Source organism: Eleutherodactylus coqui, chromosome 1, assembly GCF_035609145.1.
Source record: "Eleutherodactylus coqui strain aEleCoq1 chromosome 1, aEleCoq1.hap1, whole genome shotgun sequence".
Classification (NCBI taxonomy): Eukaryota; Metazoa; Chordata; class Amphibia; order Anura; family Eleutherodactylidae; genus Eleutherodactylus; species Eleutherodactylus coqui.
Window position 1 is genome coordinate 42103311 of NC_089837.1, and position 17852 is coordinate 42121162.

The 17852-nt window shown below is 43.2% G+C and overlaps 1 protein-coding gene across 1 annotated transcript in view; it reads right to left on the reverse strand.

The window, feature by feature from the left end:
• The window catches only part of LOC136613957 (zinc finger protein 585A-like), a 53956-nt gene extending 36689 nt beyond the window's left edge, over nt 1-17267 (reverse strand). Inside the window, exons 1-5 of the mRNA XM_066594090.1 lie at nt 16847-17267; nt 14408-14587; nt 14200-14323; nt 11167-12472; nt 2661-2823 (exon numbers count right to left, since the gene is read on the reverse strand). Coding sequence (XP_066450187.1) covers nt 2661-2823; nt 11167-12472; nt 14200-14323; nt 14408-14587; nt 16847-16966 — 1893 coding nt within the window. The 5' untranslated portion in view covers nt 16967-17267. The remainder of the gene's footprint in view (nt 1-2660; nt 2824-11166; nt 12473-14199; nt 14324-14407; nt 14588-16846) is intronic.
• Nucleotides 17268-17852: the final 585 nt, after the last annotated feature.

Genomic DNA, 17852 nt, shown 5'->3' on the forward strand with positions numbered 1-17852 from the left:
AGTACAAGTAACGCCTCCCTGACATCTTTATTCCATCAGTAGAAAGTTAGAGATTGTGATCTCGCTGTTTAGAGCTATGGTGAGACCACATCTGGAATACTGTGTTCAATTCTGAGAAGCTCACCTACACAAAGACATTGATAAAACAGAATGAGTCCAAAGATGGGCTACAAAAATGGTGGAGGGTCTCAAACACAAAACTTATCAGGAGAGGCAAAGAGTTCAATCTGCATAGCCTGGAAGAAAGAAGAGAGAAGGGAGATGATGGAAACAGGAGGGAAGAACCTACACAAAATAACCAGAAGGCACAAGTAGTATGATCAGGAGCAATGCCAGAAAATATATAACTGAAAGTAGAAGATGCTTGGAACACACTTTCAGCAGATGTGGTTGAGCAATAAACAGTAAGTGAACAGTAAGCATGGATGATCATATCTATCAAAAGGTATACATAAAAAGGAAATGATATAAGATGCCAGATGGACCATGTGCTTTCCTCCTACTGTCAATCTCCTATGTTTCTATATAGAAATGAAACAAGTGCCAATAATTGTTACAGTATGTAGTTGCCGACTTACCTCTCATGGCTGCCACTGATTCTCTGGTTCGTGACATTAGCTATTCCTGACTGCGTTCCTGTCTCCGCTAGCGACCACAGCTTGATATTCTCACCGCTTCCTGTATAGTGGCCCAGAGTTAGGGGCCCCTCCAGCACTGAGTCTGTTTGTCTTTGTGTTTGTCTTATGTCACTGTTGAGAGTGGTGTATGGCTCAGTGTTCTCTGTATTAATGCAAAACAGGGCATGAAAGAGTTAATGTCTGGTGTCTGGAAATTGTATCAGTCTAGTTATGTGTATTGTCTGTCCTAACTACTGTTAGTGTGTCAGGTGTTAGGGGAAGGAGTTAGAGAGTGTGAGGATGGAAGAAGAGACAGGAGCTGGAGAAGTGTGGTGGAGAGGATGGAGATGGAGGAGAGAAGGGCTGCTCCTGTTGGGGCGGAGCCTGGACTATGTCTCTCCTCGTGGAAAGTTTATCCCCTTTGGGAATAGGAATGCAAGAATTGAGAGGAAGGAGTTGGTGTGAGAGTGCAGTACCGCCCGCTCCCTCACTGAACTGCTGAAGAAACCAGTAAGCAACTAACTGCCATTAGCAAGAGTAGTGATTGTGTATGAACGACCATGATGGGTAAGAGAGTTTGCCTCAAGAGAAGCATCCATCAGATAACAGCAACTGAGGATGTGTGTGCCTTGGGAAAAGAACGGTACTTTAATTTGAATGAGTCAAGAAATGTAAATTCTAGTTTTTTTCTGAAGCACTGAATGCCGTACTTTGCAAAGCTCTAGTGAACTGATTGTAAATGCAAATAACCAAGTTAACCGTGAGTAAAAGGAAACCGTGTGCCCCCAGTTTTGAAAAGCATTTCTGTTGTGGACTGATCTTTATTCTGGGTGGGTGATTCATGACTTATCCAGGGGCACTGGCGTCATGATGCTAAACAAGGACACCTTGGGATAACCAAGTTTCAATCCCCTTATTCTCCCCAGCGCATGGCTGGCGTGGGTCACCCTTCAGCCATCTTGGAAAGAGGGAGTCGGTAGAGCCACTGTCTACCATTCTCTTGGCTGAAGGCCTGGTTACCGGTGGCTGTACTTGCATAGACCTCTGGCTTGCTTGACTGTATTGAACCTATTTTCTGTGATTTAACCTCTGGCTTATGCTGAAGTGTGCTGCCTGCCCCTTCCAAGGCTATCTGACTACTCTCATGTTCACATCCTTCAGATACCACACTCTGGTCTAAAGTAGTGTCAGCTGCCACATTACTATGGCTACTCCCCGAGTAACAGCCTGGAGACCCTGCAGCGAAACCCACATCCCAATTGGTGGTGTTAAAGGGTAAAGACCGGGGTACTTCAGCTGTTGTCTTAAGACCAAAGTTGATCTATGTCTGCTGATCCTGACAAAAATATGTCTCTGAACTCCGGTCATGTGTTGGTTCCTGGCTGTTAGTTGGTTCCTCCTCATTACAACGAGCCTACTTATCATTCTCATTGCCTCTACAACATTACTATTAGCTCATTGGTTACCACTAGATGAGCGAGCACCCAAATGCTCGGGTCCGCGTTATTTGAGTTGAGGTTTTCGTAAAATTTGAGAGCTCGAACCCCGTTGGCTACAATGGGAGACTCGAGCATTTTTGTATGTGGGACGCCGGGTCACAAGCTTTTTTCTTTTTTTGTCTTGGTTCATGTGTTTCTCTCTCCCTCTCTTCCCTGCCAGGCAAAAAATTTGCCATTGACGCGTGCTGCGTCGTGGCCGGGAGGGGCCAAAACAGGCATGTCACAGCGGGGATGAGCCAAAAACTGTGGCGGGGTCAAACACGGCTTGATGCTCGTCCGAGTAACGAGCACCATCGAGTATGATAATACTCGAACGAGCATCAAGCTCGACAGAGTACATTCGCTCAACTCTAGTTACCACCATACAGAACTGACCATATGGGGGGCCGATCTTCACATTTTCTGCTGCTCAGTCCTTTAGTTCTCCCTCACTTGGAAGGTCTGGAAGCCGTTATACAGGACACTGGATTGTTCCTATTACTTCCTAGAATGTATTTAACTTCCCTATATCTGACATGTTAAATAGAAATACAGAGATGTTTACCTCTCCGGTCAGCAGGTAGATGATCTCTAAGGTGAGGCTTAATATTCTTTTGGCAATCTCATTGCTGTTCTTCTCCATCCTCGGTGGGTCATTCATGAGATGGTCTGTTTCTGATGAGAATAGGACAGAACTGGAGGAACTGGAGGGTTCTAGTACTGCCGGCCTTTTATGGAAAACGGAAAAACATTTTAAATCACATGGCGGACATCGTGTGTGATATACAGAACCTCACTTATTGTGTATTGAGAGAAGCTTAGGTCGCATAGTAATGAAAGCAGAAAAAGCTAAGTTTGCAGCACGTTGCAGAGACGTGTCTGTCACTAAGGAGGGCGCACACCCTCACTACTGCCAGTATCGCAGAAGACATGGTACACACTATGCAATCCATGCTTGATATGTGGCAGCTTCAAGGAGTTGTCAAGAGTGTATGTTTTTTTAATAGCTCAGCATGCTATAAAATAGCAAAAAGATAGATTCTTCCCCCTTCTTGCCCCTTGAAGAGCGGCACCGGTAAATTTCCCACTGCCAGTACTGGACAGAAGTCAGGTGAGTAATGCGGCCAATCAAAAGCTACAGCCTCACCTCCCCTTCTCCTGGTATCAGTGCTCACATACTAGCCTCCATGATGTTAGGAGTTTGGGACAAGACGTTGCCACCTCTGGTTAGAGGTCACCAGACTTCCGGCCAGCGCTGACAGCAGGAAATTCACTGGAGCTGCTCCATTACCTCCATGGGGAAGGGAGAAGAATCTAACTTTTGTTATTTTATGGCATGCCCAGCTATTAAAAAAATTAGACTCGGACAACCCTTGAACCCTTAAGGACACGGCTTATTTTGAATATAAAGACATGAGGATTTTGGGGGGATTTTCATCTCCACACTTCAAAAACCATAACTTCGACACGGCCGTACGAGGGCTTGGTTTTTGCGATGCAAGCTAGTTTGTAACAGTACCATTTTTGGGTACATATAATGAATTATAAAAAAATTTTGGGGGGAGGGCAAGGAGAGAAAACACATGAATTCTACAATTTGTTTTTATTTTACAGTGTTAACCATGCAGCATAAATGACATGGACATTTTTTTTCTGCAGGCTGGTTTGAATACAAAAATAATTTTAGGGGTAATTTTTTTTTTTGGTTATTGCATCCGAAGTCTCACAACTTTTTTATTTTCCCATGGACGAAGCACTATGAGGACTTGTTTTTAACATGATGAGCTGTAGTTTTTACTGCTACCATTTTGAGTTACATACAGCTTTTTTGATCACTTTTATTGTCTTTTTTCGGGAAGCAAAATTAACAAAATAATCATTATGCTTCCATTTTTTTTATGGATATTCTTTTTTACAATTTATTGTACAGGTGATTACAGATACAATGATACAAAGCACCAGCTGGTTTATTTTTACATTTTTTTCGTCCCTGTGGGGGACTTGAACCATTAAAGCTCTGACCTTTATGGTAGTGCATTGCATTACATCTGTACTGCAGTGCATTATCACTCACAATAGCAGACCCGAAAACTTACCTTAATCCTCAACTCACACAAAGAATTCTGGGAATTTTTTGAGTTTCTTCTGTAAACAAGTCTCTGGCTAATAGCAGAGAGAACAGCAGAGACCAGGACCTGTTCTGTATCTCTACCCTGCAATAGGACCTGTGATGATGTCACAGTCATGTGATCAGTATGTGAGGAGGCGGAGCTCAGCAAAGGGGAGGAGAAGTGGTGGCTTAAGGACCTGTGATGATGTCATAGTCATGTGATCAGTATATAAGTTGTGGCCGAAGGCGCTGTGATGTCGGTGATGTGTGAGGAGGGAAAAATACAGATACAAACTGTTTCCTTAATGTATATATATTTGGCTTATACATCTTATATGTATTATTTTTTCATATTATGATGGACCGAGAAGTCATACAAGCTTCTTTAGGCCAACTTCACATGGGCATATTTGCGTACACTTTACGCAGAGAACAGAACCCATCGATTTCAGTGAGTTTGTTCACATTTCGGATGCGCAATATAGAACATGCTCTGTTTTTTTGCATATTTGTGCACTAAAGATTCCATAGAAGTCATTGGGGGGAACAAATGCGTGTGCAATATACAAGGAGATGTGTGAACACACATTCGGAACTTATTAAGACTAATTAGCCATTTCAATCTTTGTTTTCCTGGCAAAAAGTACAGAAAGATACACCGATGTGTGCGAAAAAAAAGCATAGTTTATTCTGCAAGAACGCTACACTCTGCCACATTTAGTATGGATTGGAGAGGGGGGAGTCTGGTGAAGGGAAGGAGCAGCAAGTTGCAGTAGTCAAGACAGGAAAGGATGAGGGCGACGAGTGTCTTTGGCGTGTCCGATGGTCAGAAACTGACGGGTTTTTGCAATATTCCTGGGGTGGAGGTGGCAGGTTCGGGCCAGTTTTTGAGAGGTTAAGGCCTCCTTCCCACGAACGGATTTACGCCGCGTAAATTCGCGGCAAAAATCCGCTGCGTTGCCCCCTGCTATTTGGTTCTATTGAACCTAATAGCTCAATGCTCACGATGCGGAAGTCCACCGCGGAATTTCGCACCGTGAAATCTCCTGTCCTCACCCGCAGCATGCTCTATTTGCCGCGGGTGTACGCGCTGACGGCTTCCATTGCAGTCAATGGAAGCCGTCCGTTCACGCTATCTCCCGCTGTAACCAGCGGAAGATAGCGTAAAAAAAACGCTTTCCCGCCTGCCGCCGCCGCGTCATATGACGCGGCCGGCGTGTCACATGACGCGACGGCGGTGGGCGGGGAAGCGTCTTCACGCTATCTTCCACTGGTAAGTATGGGGTCTCTGGGGGGCGCCGTGACTGGCTTCACTGCAGAATATTACGCGGCGGAGCCCGTCACGCTCGTGTGAAGCCGGCCTAAGTCTGAGAAAGAGGGAGGACATGGTGTTTGAGACAGCGGACAGACAATTGTGATGTTTTGGAGTAATGGTGCTGAGATGTCATGGGAGGAGATGTAAAGCTGGGTGTCCTCTACGTAGAGATGGTATTGGAGGCCTGTGAATGGTCCAACTGATTGGGGCTGTGTATATAGAGAAGAGAAGGGGGCCAAGGGCCAATCCCTGGGGGATTCTTACAGCCCCTGAATGTAGCAAAGCCAAAAATAATAAAGTGTTTTTATTGTGTAAAGGTAAAAACACCTAAAAAAAACCCAAAAAACCAAAAGCTAGAATGCAATATATACCGCATAATCATCCCCCACAAAAATGAATGTGTTTTTTCCTGTTACCCACGTTAAAAATGAATAAGAACAATGAAAAATAGTGAAATTCCAGTCCCCTAATAGGACAAAAGTGAAAATAAATAGTAAAAATACAAAAAAAAAGTCAAAACCCTACCTTTCTCCAAGTTGTATGTAAAAAAAATAAAATAAACAAACATCCACAGACAGAAAAAAACACCACAAATTTGGTTTCGCCACACCCAAAAAAGTCAGTACATAATTTAACCTGCACAGTGCAGGCTGTGAAAAAAATACAAAAAACATGGCAAAAATAGCTAATTTGCCTTACAAAAAACAGAATTGAAAGCGATCAAAAGGTCGCATGGATAAAAAAGTCAACTCGACTTGCAAAAAAAAAAAAAAAGCACCATTGATGAAAACAGGAAAATGTTTGGGGTCCTGGAATGCCATGACAGAAAAAATAAATTGAAAAAAAATAGAAAAAAACTCTATAAATTTGAGAAGTAATTGTCTTGATCTGCAGAATTAACTGGACTATTTATACCGCTCAGCATACGCCATAAACAAGAAAATCATGTCAGAATTGCAGATTTTGTTTATCTTCCCTATAAAAATTGGAATAAAAAATTGATCAAAATGTTATATGTTCCCAAAGGTGGGAGTAAATAAAGACTAGAGCTCTGATGATGGAAAAAAAAGATGTTATGGCTCTTGGAATGCGGCGACACGAAAGCAAATCTTAAAAAATAAGTGTTTTTACTATACAAAAATAGTAAAGAACTCTACATTTAGTGTCACCGGAATCGTGCTATGTGTGCGAGAAAAATAAGCACTGCTCGCATTAGCGGAAAATGTGTGAACAGGCAATGTTTCATATGCCCCCCATCACTGAACACTGACAGTGCTGTCACAGTGTTCAGTGATGAGGTGACCCCCTGCGGGAAATAACAGAACCCTCTGGGAGTCTGCTCACCCCCACATGGATGAAGGATTTAACAGCAGGACATTTAAAAGGTGCTTCTGGCCAAAAGCACCTTTTAAATGCCCTGCCGTAAGCAGCGGGGAATCTGTTCCATGCACAGGAATTTCCATTAACTCCTGCTCCCACAGGATTCAATAGAATCAACAGCGCGCACCTATGTCCGATCTAGGTACGCGCTGTTTTGTGCTTCAAATTTCACACATATGAACCCATTGGTTCTTTTAGAAGCGTGCATTATTCGCGCGCAAAACACACGCATCTGTAAACGAGGCCTAAACGTCATAAAAATGAAAAACAAAAAACAATGGCAAAAATTAAAGGGGTTGTCTCGAGGAAGCAGTGATTTTTTTTTTTTTGCCCAGTCCCCCTTATTAAGCATACATTACTAAGCCCCCCTGTAAATGACTTTTCTAGCCGGTTTCTACTTACAGTTCCAGAGTTTCAGCAACTTATAAAAAGCTTCCACCGCCGCCTCTTTTCCCGTCGCTTGCTGTAGCCCAACGTGCATGCTCCCGAGACACTACCAGCTGTGTCTCCCTGACAACCAGACGCCCCGCAGCCGCCGTCCGGACCCACCGCAGCCGCCGGCCACGGCACACGCTCTTGGGCCACAGTCACCCACCGCCAGGCAGCAGGTAACCGGCGCTAGGCCCCGGCTCCCCCGCGCTAGGCCCTGGCTCCCCAGTGGTAGGCCCCGGCTCCCCAGCACTAGGCCCCGGCTCCCCAGCGCTAGGCTCCGGGGCCACAGCGGTAGGCCCCGGGGCCCAGCGGTAGGCTCCGGGGCCACAGCGGCAGTCCGTCACCCATCACTTACCTGGGCGGCTTCTAGGCACTGCTGGGCGGCTTCTCGGAGGCTGGGCTGCTGGGCTGGGCTTCCTGGCTGGGCGGCTCAAGTTTCTGCACCTTCCTCTAACAGAGGATGGTAGCAGAATGGCCGCTCCAGCGCACTCCCGAGAAGATACAGCTCGTCTGCACATGCGCAGAAGAGCTGTAGCGGCGAGCACACTGAAGCGGCTCGTGCTCAGAGCAGAAGACCTTCTTCCTTTCTTCTATGTTTTCCAGAGTCTGTACGGGTACGTGATACCTGTTGTGACTGCTGCCCAGTCAAATCTGTTGCGTAGAGATGAGCGAACTTGCTCGTTTAGGAGAATTACTCTATCGGGCGATAAGATTCGGGGGTCGCCGGGGGTGAGCAGGGGGTTGCGGTGGGGAGTGGGAGGGAAAGAGAGAGTGAGCTCCCCCTGTTCCCCCCTGCTACCCCCAGCTCCACCCCGCCGCCCCCCGATCTTTTCGACCGAATAGGCAGTTATTCAAAAAAGTGATGCTCGATCGAGTAATTGTCCTAAACGAGCACGTTCGCTTATCTCTAATGTTACGCCAATGTGTGTGTTTTTACATATAAGGCTGTGTGAAGCCAGCCTTAGGCGACTGAAAGCCGTACCGGAGGATCACTACTTTACTGAAGTGACGGGTGGCATTTTTACAGAAAAGCAGATAACGCACTCACCTGTTAGCCTTAGGCCCCATGTACACAGGCAGACTTTAATTGCAGAATCCGCGTGGGACACTCCTGCGGATGATACGCAGTTCAAAGCGCCTATAGAGAAACATGGGCGCTCGCAGCTGAATTAACCCTTTCCACTTCAACTTTGGATTCAGGGTTTCCTAAAAGGCTTTCTCTTTTTGCTATTATACAATGGTGCCATCTGCTGGCTAAAACCAGTGTGTGTGCACTAGAGAGGCTCTGAGAGCGGAGTGGCTGACAATAGATGGCAAGATTACCCTGTCGGACGTCTCGTGACATTGGAGCTGAAAAAGCTTCAATCACAATGTAGGAAGACATCAGACAGTGGGTTGGAAAGGGTTAAATCATGCAGATTTGCTTTAAGGACCTTTTAGTCCAGAAAACAAATCGCAGCATGCTCCATTTTAGTGCGGTTCCAGCGTGGATGGCTTCCATTAAAGTCAATGGAAGCCGTCCGATCCGTAATTGACATTGCGGATTGGCCGCGGATTCTGCGGGAAAGCAGGAGTTTAAAAAAAAAAAAAAAAACAACTCTACCGTAGTGAAGACCTAGGCACGTTTGCAGGTCCTCGGCCGCGGGCAGGGTTGGATTCTGCTGCGGGCTCCTGCATGCAGAATCCGACCTGCCCGTGGACATGGAGCTTTAGAGTGAGAACAGGGTATTATGCAGAAACCAGGACAAAGATCAGAACCAGAGAACAACACTTACTGGGGCTCTGTCACTGTGGATAGGAACCCATTGCTTAGGCATCCACTCTTGGGTCTGGATGCCTAATGTAGGCAGTGTAGGGACAGGACTGGAGCAAATGAATGAGGAGAGCAGTTAAGTGCGCCGTGACATGCATTGATTCTGTGGATCTCGTTTGACCACTGTGGTCAATGCAGCAAGCATGCGTGCCACAACCCCCCCCCCCCCCCCCGTTTATACTCCTCACAGGCAATACACAAAATGTGCCCTACCATTCATCTCTTAGACACACACGCCCTGCCCACCACTTTGTTTGGTTATGTAAACCTTTAGAATGGTCTCTGTGACTAGGAGGAAGACCATCCACACCCTATCCACAGAAGGGCCATCTACTGCTCTTTTATTGGTCACTTTATGTAAGTGAAGTGTATTAATGAGGATATGGTAGACTAATGCCTATCGTCAGTAATAACAGATGAGCGAGCACACTCGGATAAAGCAGTTACTCGAGCGAGCATCGCTCTTCTCAGCAACTGCTTACTGGTCTGAGCAGGCTCGAGGGGGGCGGCGGGGGGTAGAGTGAGAGAGACTCTCTCTGCCCCCCGCTCACCCACGCCGCCCTCCCGAGTGCGCTGGGACCAGTAAGCAGTTTCTGAGAAGAGCGATGCTCGCTCGAGTAACTGCTTTATCCGAGCGTGCTCGCTCATCTCTATCAGTAATAGCTTGAGCAAAAGGTATCTCAAGCTAATACGGGTATCATGGATAAGATCCTATTATGTCACAGTGAACGGGCTGCACGAGTGACATACTAACTCAAGATGTTCCTCTAAAGCAAACACAAGCAATAAAATGAGCAGGTAAAACTCAATATCTATTACCCTGATTCTGCAGTTTTATGAATAGCCTACATATGGCCCTAGTGTGCAACATGTCTCCCAATCCAAACATCAGCAATAAAGAAACACCTTGTGGATTTTGGGGCGCCTCACTTCTTGAGACAATTTCCAGGCACCACTTCAAGTTCGTAGAGGCCTTGAGGTGCCAAAAACCACCAAAGCACTCTATTTTGGAAAATACAACCCTCAAGGATTTTAAAAAGGGGTATTGTGAGGGTTTTGTGAGGGTTAAAAGCTCTCCACTCAATACTTAACATAGAAGCCGAAGTGCTGAGCCAGAAGCCAGTGATTCAGCAATGAAGTCTTTCAGTGTAAACGCTCTGCACGAGTGCTGACGACTTTGGCGGTGATGTCAGCATTTGTACAGTCATTTACCCAACTGTCGGTCCATGTAAAAGGCCATAAGTTTATGCTGCTCATTGCTGGTTGCAGGTTCTCTTTAATACATTATCTTCGCTGTAGGAAATAGCAGATAGAAGAGAAAATTAATTCCTGCGCTCCAGGGGGAAAAATTAAAACCAAACTTTATTACAGTATGTTCAAAAGTAAAGTGTGATTGTTCTAAGTGAGAAAAACCAAGTAATCTTGTAGATATGATACCTTTTAATGGCTAACAAAAATACATGATGTAACAGCAAGCTTTCAAGTTCTTCTATCGATCCTTCATCAGGCTAAAATGGAACTGGTCATTCAAAGTTCAGTCATTGGACCTTGTTAGTGGCCATCATTAATTACTCTGGCATCTGTATATAAAGTAATAACACACCGGACAAGCTAGCTTGTGAGCTTTAGACCTGCAGTAACTGGTTATTTTGTGCATTACGATTGCATCAAATATCATCTATTCAACCCATCTGCAGTATCCTTAGCTTGTGAATCATCGATAGAGAAACATTCCAGTAGGCATTACACATAATATATGATGTCTCTATCGGATTGTCGTACAGCAAGTGATACTATATTCTAATTTCTAAGACTGGAGTATTAAGAAAATGGTGGTGATTTATTATTTTTCTTTATTTTTGTTAATGTAATCTTGAGTCCATTATTTTTATTAAATTACTAATAAAACTTACATTTTCGGAATTTGTTTAGTGAAAGACTTCCAGATTATAGCTGATTCCTCTGCCCCAGTAATTTTAGTATCAATAGTTGGATAGTATTTAAAGGGGTATAGTATTTAAAATGGTTTCTCTCTTGTGTGAATTCTCTGATGTATAAGAAGATTTGATTTTTCTGTGAAACATTTCCCACATTCTGAACATGAATATGGTTTCTCTCCTGTGTGAATCCTCTTATGCTTAATAAGGTCTGATTTTAGTATAAAACATTTCCCGCATTCTGAACATGCAAATGGCTTCTCTCCTGTGTGAGTTCTTTGATGTGTAATAAGAGTTGATTTCAGGCTAAAACATTTCCCACATTCTAAGCATGAATACGGCTTCTCTCCTGTGTGAATTCTTTGATGTGTAACAAGAGTTGATTTCAAGTTAAAAGATTTTCCGCATTCCGAACACGAAAATGGCTTCTCTCCTGTGTGAATTTTCTCGTGCGCAATAAGGTTCGATTTTCTTGTAAAACATTTCCCACATTCTGTACATGGAAATGGCTTTTCTCTCATGTGAAGTGTCTGGTGTTGAATGAGATCTGCTTTGAGGGTAAAACATTTCCCACATTCCGAACATGAAAATGTATCTTCTCCTGTGTGAGTTCTCTCATGTGTAACAACTTGTGATTTGTATGTAAAACATTTTCCACATTCTGAACATGAAAATGGTTTCTCTCCTGTGTGAAGTCTCTCATGTGCAACAAGGTTTGATTTTCTTGTAAAATATTTCCCACATCTTGTACATGAAAACGGTTTCTTTCCTGTATGAATTATCTGATGTGTAACAAGATCGGGTAGGAAAATAAAACATTTCTCACATTCTGAACATGGAAACAGCTTCTCTCCTGTGTGACTTCTCTGATGTTTAACAAGATGTGGTTTATTTGTAAAACTCTTTCCACACTCTGAACATGAAAACGGCTTCTCTCCTGTGTGAATTCTCTCATGTATAACAAGATTTGATTTTCTTGTGAAACATTTTCCACATCTTGAACATGAATATGGCTTTTCTCCAGTATGACTTATTTTATGTTTAACAAGATCCGATTTCATCCTAAACATTTTCCCACATTCTGAATTAGAAAATGGTTCCTTGTCTAAATGAATTCCTGGATGATCCTTGAGTTTGGATTCTCCAGATTCTGAACATGAAAGATGCTTCTCTTCTGTGTGACTTTTCATATGTAGAATACAATTTGTTTTATCTGTAAAACATTTCCCGCATTCTGAACAGAAGTATGGCTTCTCATCAGTACTGTGATGTCCTGGCTGTACATGAAGGGTAATGAGGTTTTCTTCTGATTCGTGCTGCACATCTTCATCTTCTACTTTATAAACAGGTGAGAACTGGAAGTCTTCCTCTGAGTTCTCACTTGGATTGTCTGTTAGGATTAAATATGGATTTAATGATTTATTTTAATTTTCAAATCACAAAGTAGACAACTTAAAATTTTCCGATAAGGCTGGAAACACTTTGGCTTAAAAAATTGCATTACAAATCATAATTTTAACAACAAAAAACAAAACTAAAAAGTAGATGCAACAGTAAGGAGAAGTATAACTTCATCCTTTTATAGTTCCCCCTTTTTTTTAACCCACTCTTGACTTTGGCACAAAAATAGACACAAAAATATGCTATTCCAGCCTTCTAAAGCTTTGTATTAGGGTGCTTTATTAATGTGCTATTGATGCATGCTTTCAAGGGTTGTTTTTAACTCCTTGAGAATACAATCTTTTTTATTTTTGATTTCTCTAATGTTGCTCATTGTGATTAGCTGGGCAATAAAATTGTACCGCTAATAAGCAGCTCGGTTTATCCCAAGCCAATTTGTAGCAAAAAAAAAAACAAAAAAATGACAGAACATCATTTCACTAAAAAAAAACATAGGTGAGTGTGTTCTTGCATGATTGTAGTATTCTTCCCTTTTCCCAAAGCCTCCATGATGCAAGCATTTTTCATATTTGCTATATTTTTGAATAACTATAAAACCTTTATTTCATTTATTTTTAGTCCCCTCAGGGAACTTGATTGTATAAGCAACCAATTCTTATACAATATATGGCAATACTTCACTGTAGTATACCGCAGTATATTGTATTTATGCAGGCATCCTATTAAGATGTACCAACGCACATCTTAATTTATGTTTATATATATATTTCATATATTTTGCAGTGCTGTTCGTCACTTATTATAGGGTTCTGTCTGCATTGGAGCTTGCAATCTAAATTCACCTATTAGTATGCTTTTGGAGTAAGGAGGAACCAGATGAAGCCCACAAACATGTCAGCCCTGGCCATGATATCCAAATGCCAATGCCGTGATCTCATTGGGGGTGCAATCGGAAGACAGATGGAGCTCTCGCCCTTTATCAGGCCATTTAAAGGGTTAATAGCTGCGATCTGGATTATGTGAGATTGAGGCTGGATGTCAGTTTATATATGGCATGTATGGTGCCTGCCTTCCAACTCAGCTCCATAGAAATCCTGTACATCTCTAAGAGGTTAAAGAAAATCTACCATAATGCTTTTCAGTTTTATTTTAAAAATCGATACCCATCAAAAATTAAATATTCAAAATAACGGAGTTCCTCTGAGCTGTGTTACATTACCACCATTATCCATGCTGCAATCAATCAAGTAGATAACTCAGTTCAACATAGGAGCCACCATCCACAAAAACACAGCATTAAAGTAAAGGAACTCCCGGTTTCTTCAACCTTCATCAGGAAGACCAACCATGGCTCCTGATAGAACGCAAGAGAAACAGATGGCTGTGACTAAAACTGGTAAGGCTCCGTTTCAGCATTAAAGGGGTTGTCTGGATAAAAACTAACTCTTTAAATTTAGAGCCTAATCACCTAAAATAAGAGAAACAGGTACTTACCCTCCACAGTCTAAGCAATCCAGTGCTACAGTTCCGTGATTCTCCCGGTTTCTAGTGACAGTGGAAGCCAGGTGATGGCCAGGATGTGAGCGCTGATGCCGGGACACTGGACTTTGATTGGCAGGAAATGGTCATCTGACTTCCACTGTCACCAGAGTCCAGAAGAAACGCGCATATGTTTTAACTTACTACAATTTATATATCTTGTATGTGTCTTCTTACCTTGTGATGTAAGAGGCTGGTGGCTCTCCATTATGACGTCCTTGTACAGATCCTTGTGTTCTTCTAAATACTCCCACTCCTCCATGGAGAAATAAATGGCGACATCCTGACACCTTATAGGAACCTGACACACACAATGATACCGTCATTACCCAGACACCTCTAGTGCGGTTACTGTATAATTACCCAGCATTCCCAGCCATATCACCTCTCTAGTCAGCAGCGCAGTGATCTTGTTGGTGAGTTCAAGGATCTTCTGTTCATGTATCAATAAGTGAGGAGGAGCCTCTGTGTTGGGGCTCTGGCTCCTGCTCCATCCTCCCAATTCATGGAGATGGCTGTTGGGAATCATACAGTCATTTGATGTCTTCTTCACCATCGTATAATCCTGTGTATAGGGAGAGACACGTAGAGAACTAAACCTATTATGCCTCCTTCAGTAGAAAGTGATAGATTGTGATCCCACCATAGAGAGCTCTGGTGAGACAACATCTGGAGTACCATGTTCAGTTCTGGAGACCTCACCGATAAAATGACAGATAAAATAGAAGAGGTCCAAAGATGAGATAGAAAAATGTTGAAGGGTCTCAAAAACATAAATTATCAGTAGAGACAAAGAACTTAATCTGTATAGCTTGTAAGAAGGAAAAATGAGGACATGATGGAAGCATTTCTTTACGTGAGGGGGCCCTGGTATCTGTTCAGGGTTTCCCTAGTGATGTAGGATGGTGTTGGTAGCAAGGAGGCTCCGGTTATAGATCACAGTGTCTTGGAGTAACAAAAGTTAATGAAATGTAGAAAAAAAAAACAGACAAGGGCCTGACCTAGAGTGACAGCTATTACAGAGGATCAGCATTAGTGGTATTCTGTTAAAAGTCCACTACCTGTATATTGGATTTCTCAAAATCCTTACCCTGTAACCGGGCTTTCAGTCTAAGTTCTCTTTTCCCCATGTAGCAAGTTTCTCAAAAGTCCTTAGCTGGTCACCAGTAATGTAGTCTCTGGCAACTCTCTATCACATCAGCGTTATCAGGTAGAATGGAGGAGAGGAAACAAGGAGGCAGAAGTCTCTCCAATGCTTGTATTCAGCTTTATTCAGACAAACCTCTGTGCCATTGAGGAGCTCACAGTGCTGATCCTGCAAACCACAGTTTTTCTCTCATCGGGGAGTATCCCTTGCTCCTCACTCTGCACCACTGATGCACAAACTCAGGGAAGTATCTCCAACCCTCTACACTGCAGCATAGCTGCACAGGAACAGAGGAGCATCCACAGCTGCACAGACTAACTACTTCCCATCTCCTCTTCCTGCTCAGAGAGCTGCTCCTTGTTCCATCCCCTCTTTAAAGTCACAGTCGTGTACAAATCATTGACACAGTAGAACATCAAAGGAACAATAAAATAGCAATAACCATAACTCTTAACATATATGTTACAGGAGGGAAGAAACAAAACACTAAAACAAAGAGGACAATCTGAAATTAGTGCAGTTTGAATTCAGACGTAATGCTTGAAAATATTTTATTGAAACTAGTACTGTTGGAAAATCAACAGTAAGTAAGTGAGTTTAAGCTGTCTGGGATAAGCAGAGATCTATTCTGAGAGTAAGAGAAGAAGGAAATATAAGGGCAGACTAAATGGACCATGTGCTCCTCCTGCCGTCAGTCTTCTTTGTCTCTCTATAGATGTCAAGGGGCAAAAGTCCAAATATCCAGCCATATGATACTCCTGGCTGCCCCTCTCCTCCTCATTACAAGGAGCCTACTTGCCATTCTCATTGCTCCTACAACATTACTATTAGCTCATTGGTTCCCACCATACAGAACTGACCATATTGGGGGCCGATCTTCACATTCTCTGCTGTTCAGTTCTTTAGTTCTTCCTCACTTGGAAGGTCTGGAAGCCGTTATACAGGACACTGGTTTGTACTTGTTACTACCTATATAATGTATTTTAACTTTCGTATGCTTGACTTTGAGGGGTTTACTGGGCAAAAACTATTGATGACTAATTGTCAGTGCAGCAGGCTGGATGTCATCGTAGTGGGGATGGCAGCGGAAGCGCCTTTGCTGGCTTCACTTTCATTGAAATCCATGGCAGCTGAAGCCTGCTATTACACGTATGACACCGGGGTCAGACGGGGTAGTGTAAGAAACAATTCAGCTGCCATTGATTTCAATGGGAGTAAAGAAGTAAAGGCACTTCTGTTCCCGTCCCCCTATGGTGATGTCTGGCCCGCTGCACTGACAGCAGGCCAGGCGATCAGCTTTTCATTGGAGATCCCGAGCGGTGGGTCCCCAGAGATTAACTATTGATGACCTCTACTGAGGGCAAGTCCACAATAGTTTGTGCCCGAAAAACCCTATTTAAATCACTACAAAAATGCTAGGGCAGGTCAAATGGCCAATGATCGCAGTATAACCATCAGTCACATTGTGACTTAATGACTTTACAACAGAATCCATATTTTGTTTTCTTGTGGTCAACAGATCCCAGTTACTTAGAAGCCACAACATGACCGCGTTCACTTTGATTAGTTTACAATGTCACGGGGCTATACTGCAATCTTTAGCTGTTTTGAGCTGTATTGTGGCCAAAATATCTCTGTGTAGCCCCTAGCCTAAAGATATAAATATAGAAAGTTTACCTCTCCGGTCAGCAGGTAGATGATCTCTAGGGTGAAGCTTAATATTCTCTGGGTAATCTCATTGCTGGTCTTCTCCGTCCTCGATGGGTCATTCATGAGGACCATTTCGGATGAGAACATGAGAGAATTGGAAGATTCTAATACTGCCGGTCCTTTATGAAAATAGAAGAACCTCAATTAATGAGCATTGAGAGAAACAGGTTCCCAGCCTTCAACACCATAAAGAGGTGTTCTCAATATGGACATATATGGCATATCCGTAGGATAGTTGATACGTGTGGGGTCCCACCTTTGGATGGCTGCTCAGGTGTTTCCAGAACTACTAGAGGAGTTATTAGAGAGCTACGTATATGAATGGCCACCTCTTCATTCTTTATATACATGGAAGCAGCAACCTCCATTCTCTATATTGGTTCGAGTCCAAGAGGTTGGACCAACAGTATATAAACAGAAGCTCTTATTTGCACAAAGAATTTTCTTTATTGGAGCCAATCAACAAATATTGTGATGTTTCAGTCGGTTACCCAGACCTTTCTTATATAGACTGCATAGTGGCGATAGTAGAAAAAGCTGAGTTGGCTGCACCATGTAGAGAGATGTCTGTCAATACTGAGAGTCCGCCCTTGCCATTACTGGTGTATCAGAAGACTTGGTACACACTATGTAATCAGTGTTTGATATGAACCTTACCCATGAATAGAGGTTCTGCAGCAGTTTACATTATATTTAAATGTTAATTATCAGCTTCAGCGTGTCATATAGCATTAACCCATTAAAGGAGTTCTGTTACTAGAAAAAAAAAAAAATCAATGCCTATTCCTCCCTAGGCAGCCTACTTACCACATCTTCTCCTTGCAGTCCCCCCTGTCACCTCCAGCTGGAGAATTCTTCTGCTTCCTGTAACGAAGCGTCTATTAGCTACAGTCTTCTTCCTGCCGGGCAATGTACCTAGTCACTAGTGACATAGTGCTCACAGCCTAGCAAAGAGTGTCGAGCTATTGCCGAG